Source organism: Fukomys damarensis, unplaced genomic scaffold (genome assembly GCF_012274545.1).
Source record: "Fukomys damarensis isolate Sample0158 unplaced genomic scaffold, DMR_v1.0_HiC HiC_scaffold_30, whole genome shotgun sequence".
In the NCBI taxonomy this organism is placed as follows: domain Eukaryota; kingdom Metazoa; phylum Chordata; class Mammalia; order Rodentia; family Bathyergidae; genus Fukomys; species Fukomys damarensis.
Window position 1 is genome coordinate 66970831 of NW_022900942.1, and position 10212 is coordinate 66981042.

The 10212-nt window shown below is 40.1% G+C and overlaps 1 protein-coding gene across 5 annotated transcripts in view; it reads right to left on the minus strand.

Annotated features, from left to right (window-relative positions):
- Positions 1-9903, minus strand: part of Ppp4r1 (protein phosphatase 4 regulatory subunit 1) — a 50452-nt gene extending 40549 nt beyond the window's left edge. For 2 of the 5 annotated variants that reach the window (XM_010638636.3, XM_010638635.3), the window contains exon 1: positions 3939-4069. In XM_010638636.3, coding sequence (XP_010636938.1) covers positions 3939-4054 — 116 coding nt within the window. In that variant the 5' untranslated portion in view covers positions 4055-4069. Of the gene's footprint in view, positions 1-1130; positions 1273-3938; positions 4070-4915; positions 5027-9732 lie in introns of those variants that run through there. The other 3 variants (XM_019209693.2, XM_010638644.3, XM_010638639.3) reach the window with 3 other exon arrangements.
- Between the last annotated feature and the right edge of the window lie 309 nt (positions 9904-10212).

Below are 10212 nucleotides of genomic sequence, written 5' to 3' on the forward strand. Positions count from 1 at the left end.
ATATATATATATATATATCCATGATTAAAATTTTAAAACCTCATTCATTAGCTGCCTTTTCCACAAAACTTTTTGTTTACTGCTTAGCATGATTTGTAATATATCTGGATCATTAACTGAATATTAACAGTAATAATGGAAACGCTACAGAAAAATTAAAATTTTAAGTTTTTAAGAAAATTTCAGTGGCTTTTGTTGTTTTGTTTTGATTCTGAGACAAGGTCTTATTACCTTAGCCCAGGCTGGCTTTGAACTTGCCATCCTCCTGTCTCAGCCACATTACTGGCGTGTGCTATGAGGCCCAGCCAGCTACAGGAAATGCAAATTTTATATCCTCCCCCACCTTGCGTGCGCGCCTGAGTGCGTGTGTGTGTGTGTGTGTGTGTGTGTGTGTGTGTGTATTTATTTTGAGATAAGAGTCTTGCTACGTAGTTCAGGCTGGCCTCAAACAGTGATTCTCCCATCTCAGCCTCCCAAGGGCTCAGATTACTGGTGTGCACCTACACTCAGACTTATATACACATTTTTTGGTACAAAAAAGAGGGCAATCAAAACTGTAACATTAAAGAATACATTAGAATAAAATTCTGTGTGGCAAATGGAGAGATCAAAAAGAAAAAGGTAGCATTATCAATTTAATGAGTTTACTCATGGATTTTAAAGAATAAAGGAGAATATGTATCATGTGCTATGGTGTTTACATTCCATCTTAAAGTGTTGGGAGTGATGTGCTGTAGATCACTACAGCCAGGCCTAACTCACCTCCTCCCATTGATGAGGCAGGGCCCCACAGGAGGAGAACAGGCAGCAGAAGGGCGTGGCAGGACAAGGCCTGGCCAAGTAGAGGACTACCTTCTTTCTCACCTATCAGCCAGAGAAACATCAAACGTTATTTCTTGTAGACCCTAGCCATTTTTTTTTGTCTTGTTCTTATCAGGCATCTCCTACTGATCCCAACTGGGCTAAGACGACAGCCAATATTTTGGCTCTGGCCCTCCAATGTCAACAAAGATCCAGGACATTAAAAAAAAAAAAATCTTTTCTATATTTTGGGTAAGTCACTCACCCTCCTGAGCAGGGAGACTGTTGGACACCAAAGCTACATCTGCTATTTGCCAAAGGAATATTACCTGGAAGAAAAATGTCTCCTATGCTTTCACAGAATGCAACATGGTCAAGCAAGGCCGTGACATATCCTGATGGTTGACAATGACAGTAGCTGAGAGGCTCTGCCCATGGTTCCAAGACACTGCCTGAGGAGACCTGATTGACCTTGATAGACAGCAAGAAGTTCATTTTATTTAACGCAGGTCTCACTAAAAGTTGGCCTTAAACACCCAATAAAAAAGTATAACTACAGATATATAAAATAAAAAACATAGTTATATAGATAGACTTCAAGAGGCTCCAATTGCTGACCCCTTCTGACAGTTTCCAGATACACTGGTAGCCACTGTTATGGGTCATTAGGTAAAATCATAGTAAAATTTATACAAACTCAACAACTGTCTTTAAAATACTTTGGTTCAAATTGTTTTTTTGAAATTATTAAGTTTCTAGTCCTTTTATAGCTACAATTAAAAATATGACAAAATAACAAGACTTATAGATCATCTCCATTATTAGAGGGTCAATAGGTCAGTAAGTTTCATTTACTAATTTAGTCTCTTAAAAACAGTTTCTTGACATGGCTGTTTTCCAAAACCACCTTTTTAGTTTAGTGGTTATATCTTGACTATACAAGCTCTAGTTTCTTTAAAAATTTTTGTTTACTCTCGCCTATAAGACAAGCCTATAAGCTTACAGGCTGCCAAACTCAAAGTGATCATAAAGGTATTATCAACATCAAATGTGCTGGACATTTTTCTTTACCAAAACCCACCAGATTGACTTTATAAAGAGAGTTTATAATTACTAATTACCACATGATTTTTATTGAAGGCCTATTAAACTAGCTCCCTAAAAGGGGTCCCTAAATTGCGGTCTGCCTTACATCAACCCTTTTCAGCTCAAAACAGTCAGATGATACCTGCACCCCTTCTCCTACAACCACAACTGGGAATAGCCCTTTCAAAAAGAGCTTATTATAGACAACTAGGCCAGTTCTACTCATTACAGGTCCTATAACCCATTAAAAAAAAAAAGCCATTGTTGGGTATACTCACTTTTCCCTAAAAACACATTTATATAAACTAGGAGAGTACAGCTACCTCTACAAGCTCAATTAGATTTTGTCACCTTCTCTAGTTGCCTTCATTTAAAAATTTTAAATCCATTCATGGAAAGTAAATATTCTCTAACAAAACTGCATCGATACTAAGATAATTCTACAGACATGTCCTCGATATAAATATTGTCTAAGGATGTCCTAACTAATAGGTTTTTATGGTTCAATGCCATCAATAACATAGGATTCAGGGCACGCTTGTGTTCCTACAGAGGACAAACTCAGACCTGCCTTTGCTCATCCCTTTCCTTGGGAAACTCTTATTTCTGTACCTATACTTTCCAATCAGGCTGATGTCTTGGGGGTTGTTCCGAGGCTTACATATCTCTCCTCCATCTACACCTACAATTACAGCGGGACAAAAGCAGGCCTCCCACTCCGTCTCTCACTTTGGGTAACTGAAAAGACAGTCACTGTCTGTAATGCACCAGGCATAAATCAAGACGAGTTGGTGCTAATTACTAATTTCAATATTATCTCAAAAGATAATTCTCATACCCTTTCTGCCCTCTCTCTTCTTGCCATGATGTCACTCATTATGTTCCTCTCTCAAAGTATGCTCCTTGAGAGGACTGTTGCACCCATGAAGTAAATGAAACAGTTATACAAAATATAATTTGATCTCATACAAAATACAATGTTACTGGCCATCTTCTGGAATCCACACTACATACATCATCTTAGTTCTTCCAAAGAGATCTCTAGCAATTGGCTGCCAGTGATCACTCTTCTAGTCATAGCTTGAAGGACAGGAGTCACACAGGGGTCAATAAAATCTAGACACACATTTGTGTACAAAACCCTTATATACTCCTAACTGGACAGGTCAATATTACTCCTAAAAAGGATTCTTTTAATGTCAGTTACAAAAATTGTAACCTTACTGCCTGCCTTACTAACTTTAATAAAGATGTGCTAATATTATATAGGTCGTCTTTTGTCATGATACACTGATATTTCTAGCCCTTGGTATTATGACTGTAGACTACAAGTTCTGAAAAAAATACACAGACAGCTCATTCACCTGTCAGATGATGGGACTTACTGTTCTAGAAATCATGTCTCCAGTTACTTTGCTTGCCACCACTGTGGCTACATTGGTAGCCTTAACACAAAATATACAGTTTGTCAATCATTGAATAAAAAAATACCTCTTATGTCCTTCAGACCCAAAAAGATGTTGATATTAAGTTAAAAGTACAGGCTAATGCCTGAGAAGCTACAGTGCTAGAGATTGATAATAAAGTCAAAGCCCTACAGTACCATCAAGGATTGCAGTGCCTTGCTGAGAAACCTCACATTTATGTCACTGCTCTTTCTTACAATGAGTCACAATGGGATTGGAAATAGGTTGCTGCACATTTGATGGGTATCTTTCATCATACCAATCTTACCCTAGATCTCCCAAAGCTCCATCAACAGATCCTGTCCATTCAACATGCTCATGTTAGTTTCTTCACCCCCGAGGACACGGTTCTTGATTTATTAAAAGGATTCAACCCTTTCAACCTGGCCCAACACAGCATTGCTACAGTCATGAAAATTCTGATTTTCCTGTAGCTACTAATAATGTTTGCTACTTCTCTGCAGTCTTCCTAGCACAACTCACTGAACTTGCCTTGAGACATCATCACAAGATGCAGCTACAGAACAACCGAAGGAGATGATGGGAATGACATGCTGTTGATCACTACGGCTAGGACTAACTCACCTCCTACCACTGATGAGGCAGGACCCCCGCAGAACAGGTGACAGGAAGGTATGGTGGAGCAAGGCCTGGCCGAGTAGAGGACTATCTTCCTTAACACCTATCAGCCAGAGAAACATCAAACATTATCTCCTGCAGACACTAGCCTTCTATCTGCTCCAACCAGGCATCCCCTTTCTGTTTCCTTACCTACACTATAAATAAAGGCGCTCAGGATGCAAGCAAAGTTATTTCTCAATCTGTAAACCCTTCAGCCACATGGGCTGTGGTATGAAAGTGACAAAAATTTTATTCTCAAAATATTCATAATACACTGGAAATTACACCCTCTGAAAATATCTCATAAAGAAAATACTGGGTACCAACTTTAAAAAGTATGAGTGATAGAGTTTTCCCAATTATTTTACAAGCATGCAGTAACAAAGCTTTAAGACCACTGCCCTGTGGTGTTACCACCATCTCACTCTACCTGAATGAATGAAAGATAGCACAGAAGTACTTAGAATCAAGGGTCACTTTAACATGCTTCCCTAGGACACTCACCATCCATCAGCATGTTAATGCTTTGGAAGGGTACGGCACCTAAGAGAACTAATTCATCTGCACAATCTAACTTTTACCAAGCTTGATCACAACACTCTTTTAGGCCTCACATAACCTCTGAAAATAGCCTATCAATCAGAAAAAGGATGACAGTCTGTCCTCACCTTCAGGTTTTTCCCTTGCTTTTGCTGCCCAAACAACCATAACCTGCCAAATATTCTTTTCTATTTTCTGTCTTTACACTTTAGAAAATGAGGGCTGGGAATTTAGCTCAGTGGCACCACACCTGCTTCCCAAGTGCAAGGTCCTGAGTTCGATCCTCCGTACTCCCCCCAAAAAAAAGAAAAAAGAAAGAGAAAATGAAAGGTAGAATATTTAAATTCTTTTTATGACAGTCATCTTAAGAGGGATGAGGATGGAGTGCGGTGGTACAGTACCTGTATAGCATGTGCAAGGCCTTGGATTTGACCAGCATGGAAAAAAAACCCAAACCAAAACAGAACAAAACAGTCCTCAATTCTGGGTCTCTGCATATTCAAACAAAGGAATAAAGAAGAAGGGCAAGCGCTCCTGTGGAACAGAAAGTCAGGTAGTAAGCATTAACTGATTCAGACAAGCAGCACTGATGCACTCTAACACTGACAGCTTAAAAAGTCTGAGTGAGATTGGAATAATTCTCTTGTCTTAAATCATGTCCATTATTAATTACATTTTGGAGTGGTCTCTTCAGGTGAGGACCCTGGCTGGCTATCTGTTTTCTCCTCCAAGTTCACATGATAGAAGAGGGGTGCAATTAAGTTGACACAAAGTGATGGATACATGGTGATTCATCTGCTTTTGTGTATGTTTGAAATCCCTCTAAATTAATAGAGTTTATTATGTAAGTCAATGTAACTCATCCTTTTGAAAAACCAAAAATATACCCAACAGCAATTCCTAATTTCTTAAAAGTTCTTAAAAATTCAAGGAATTTACTCAACCTGCTAAAGAATATCTATGAGAAAGTGATAAAAATCAGAATTCAAAACTTCAGCTCTCTTGAGTACCATTAAGACAGCAAAAAGCCACCTTCTAGAAAATACCTCCAAATCACATATTTGAGAAAGGACCTGTATCTGGAAATATAAAGAACTCTCCATATTTACTAAGAAAATAATCCAACAGGAAGACGGGCAACAGATGTGGACAGACACTTCACCGAAGAAGACAGTAACTGAACATACAACCAAACATCACTGCATCACTGAAATGCAAAGTCAAACCACACACACACGAAATGCCACCTCATTCGATGTCTTAGGCACAAAGTGGGAAACATGCCTATGGGATTTTGGCCCTGGATTTTAAAAAACTGTATTCCGTGACCTCTGTAAGCCTTGCCTTGCTTTTAACACAGATCTTTGAGTTGGCAGATCACCTTAGATCTTCCTCCTCAGATCTGACTCCAATTTGTAAGTTTTCTTAGCTTTTTAGAGCCCCAGTTAGCAGTCAGGGAATGGATTTGGAAAAACTGAGGCAAAAGGACCAGAAATAGCAAACCACTGACCAACTTCTGAACTTACTTAGCAAGGTATCTTTCATAGGCAAGAACAAACAAAACTATGATTTAGTCTTGGTGTTCTTTTTTGTTTCATTTGCTGTATTTCATGCAGCTATAAGCCCATGCCCAGCTACAAAGAGATTTTCCCTTTTTTCTTTAAGATTCTATGTAAGGAACTGGTTTGCATTGTGACTGATTCTAGACACAGATGGGTAGCACTAAACCCATTTTTAAAGTACTCTTTTTTAGGATTATCAGTTGTTCTACTCCTAAGTAAAGATTTCTCCTGTTCAGTCTTGTTGGTGGCAATCCCAACATGTTACCAAGTTCATGACTCACTCTCTCAGTCCCTGTTGAATAACATCTGAATAGCATCACGTTCAAGGGCACCTTCTGAGGATTTCCCAATGATTCATTGGAGGCTAGTGGACACGGCCAGTGCTCTGCACCTCACTTTCCCAGGGACCAGGGCTGGTTTTCCAAGGCTGTGGGAGGGCCTAGGGACAAAGAGGGGTGGAGCCACGGCAGATTCTAGAGCCTTCATTTCCACACTCAGCTTCAACACTGTCCTCAAGTCTGGAAAAGTCACCCTTTTTACATTCTACAACTTCAGCAATGAAGAAACCTGTGGCATGGTATACACCATCATACAGTTTCACAAGCTCTTCAACATCCTGCTTGGTGAACACAGACTAAATAAGCTATACTACACTCAAGCTCCAACCCCCGCCCCCTCTCAGTAAAATTAAGACACACGCAGCATCCTACATTCATTTTCAAGGATATTTTAAACATGGCTTCAACAAATTGTCTACAAGTCTGAGCTGTTCAATGCTGAAAACTGGGCAACTTCAAGAAGAGACAATATTTATAATCAGAAAGCCTAGGTTAAAATTCTGTCTGAACTTAAAGAGTTGTGTTCCTTAAAATAACTCAAGGGATATGGGGAAAAAATGAGATCTGTCATGTAAAGATACAAGATCCCAATGATAAATGTAACTGTACTATATACTTAAAAAGTACCAATAAACTCAATGAAAAAAATAATTTAGTCCCTTTGGGCACCAACTGAGGTATTTATCAGTATCAGAATGCCACAGCCTACACATCACAGAACCATTAAGAAGAATAAGGTGTATAAAATTCACTTTAAACTATTGCATGTTGTAGAACATTCCTTAAAAATAAGTCTTCAATGTTATTATGATAAAAGTTTAAATTTTATTTTATTTTATATATTTTCTTTGGTACCTGGGATCGAAAAAGTTTAAATTTAGTCAAACTCTTTCAATGAAATTATTTTTCTAAGTATTATCTCATGGAATCTTACTAATTTTAATTCCTATCTTACTCATCTTAGAAGTCTAGCAACTTCCATGAAAATCAAAATTACATTTTTGGAATACAACAGAAATTTGAAATAACTTTCTCTAGAAGTCTACAGTTTTGTACTGCCTTCCATTATTCAACAAATAGAATAAGTCCTAAAAATTCAAATGGTTTTTATCCAACTCTGAATCTGCTGAGACATCTATTCAAAGGAAATCCTGGTTTGCTTTCATTGTGAAATCCCCCCAAAATTTCATGATACACTACTGAAAAATATGACTTTTAAGCTTTCTCCTAAACTTCACTTGAATAGTACATAATGACTTTTACTTACTTGTCTTTATGACCATCTGATATATAAGGCAATGCATCTATTTTTCAAGTATTATGATTGGGTATGTTTCCCCCCTGAAAGTTATTAGCCAAGTCAGTCTCTGACCAATCCTTTCCCCAACTCTAGTGACTCTGTCCAGGGACAAATTAAAACAAAAGAACCGAGACTTGTACTAAGGTCTAGCACTGTCCCTGTTCCAAGACCTGGACCCTACCTGCATCCTCTCCTGCCACCACAGCTGCGGATGACTCTCGTCACCAGTTAAGGTCTGCATTCAAGAAAGGCAATCAGGTTGCAGAGGTGACCAGGAAGTAACCTCTTCCCACACCATGGGCTGGCTGGGATCTAGCCTGGCAGAATGGGAAGACAAGGTATGCAGACTCCTGCTCCTAAGCTACCTACCTAGCCCTAAGGGCAGCCTACACTCCATTCTCTCTACAACTTCATGCCCCAGCCTTTCTCCACCTTCTTCAGGATGTGACAAAAACCTTTAGTAACCATCTCGCCCTGTACGTAGGCACCATGACCAGATTTGTTCTCCCTCACAAAAGATACCAAGTGGTCCTTCAACTGGTCATATGTTCAAAGACCCTCTATCTCTGAATATTCTGGGGAGAAACCTTAGCAACTAAGAAATATTAGCAGCTAGCTACTCTCGTACCTTCAAATGTTTGAGGTTTATCCTACATCAATGTGAACAGGGAACAGTAAAAAAAAAGTTAAATTCAAGCATCAGCAGCAATTCCAAGTACATCAATGCTGCAGTGTAAAGCTCAGCATCAGCAGTACTTGTTTTTTGTTTGCCACCCTTGCTCATTAACCAAAACAGCAATCATCACTCCCTTGTCAGGTACTATACCGGGTCGCACACACATTCATTCATGTAAGGCTCTGAACAACTATAAAGTAAGTAATACTAAGCCTATTTGCAAACAACAAGATGCAGGCACAGAGAAAGGAGGCCCAGGTCTGCCCAAAGAGACACCAAGACTGCAGCAAGGTCACCTGGCTGGAGTCTGTGTTGTTCACCATGGTGCCATAGAGCCCCTCATGCACACAGTACTGTATTAAAAACTGTGCAAACCACTAGAGGGCACAGGCTGTAATCGTCCTCTTCACAACCACATCCCCAGTCCGGGCACTCTGGAAACTCACTGTGTATGGTGCCCAGGTCTGCCTTTCAGCTCAGACTATGTTCCCAGGGGTCACTGAGGACACTGCATTGTCTTGCCTGTAGGGTACAGAACCCTTAATCGGTCAGAAACAGAGGAACTCTGTTGTTCCTGCTAGTCAGTCATGATCTTCCATCTACAAAGCTCTGAACATAAATAGAGTAAGAAGCCTGCATCTAGAGATAACATTATCAGGCCGTCTCTCAGATCCTATCCTTGCAAGAGAGCTAAAATCAACAATGGCCTTAACTAGTATTTCAACATACTACCAGGCAGATTAAGTGACTTACAGGAAAACATTAAATGCAATAGAAAAGCTATACTTCACTACTAGTACTACTCCTTTGTAGACAGCCATCTATGAAAAACACCCTCCCAAACAGATTTAGCAATAGATAAGTTTAGATGTGATTTATTTGCTTTAAAAATGATTACTCTTGGGCTGGGGATGTAGCTCAGTGGCACTGTGCCTGCCTGGCAAACGGAAGGTGGAGTTTGATTCCCTGTATCAAGAAAAAAAGACTACTCTTTGCTGAGTACTATGAGGCATGCCTGTAATACCTGCTGCTGGGAAGGCTGAGGCAGGAGGATGACAAATTTAAGGCCAGCCTGGGCAACTTGGAACCCCTTTCTCAAAAGTTAAAAGGGCTAGCAGGTGAGGGGATGGTAGCTCAGTGGTTGTGTGCTCGGCTAGCACGTGCAGGCCCTGGATTCAATCCTCAGTCTCAGTACTACCCTCAGCCCAACAAAAGAAGAGAGAGTCCTTCTAAACAGTAAATCTCCCCTTCATCCAGACATTTAAAAATTAAGTTTAACTTTGGTTAAGGGGGGAGCACAGTAGACAATGCTAAGGATTAACTACGCGGTAGTAAGACCTACCTCAATCCGTGGCCCTGTCTGACTCCATGCTACAGGTATTCAGCCGGCCCACCTGAGCTTCCGGCAGACTTCCCCAACAGGCAGAGCTTTACCCGGACATCACGCAGCCCCACAGGATTCCTAGGCCCCTTCCGTCTCCCTCGATCCACTCGCCACTCGCTTTGCACACCTGTGCTCCTAAAATGCATTTCAGAGCCCGGTGATTCTCCTGACCTGTCGCTGTTCTGGATCATTAGCACGAAAGGGACGATTTTTCGTTCGCCACCAAGTATGCCTTCTTTCCATGCCCGCTCGCTTACCGCTCCTTTGTCTTTTCTGTCATCAATCCCACTTATTTTGATGCTCAGAAAAACATATATGAAATTAAAAATCCCCTTCTAAAATTCGTTTCCATCACCATAACGGAAACGACGTAAAAAAAAAAGTTGTGGCTTTTAAAGTCTATCAAAAAACCGACTCTTTAAAAACTTAAGTATCTCT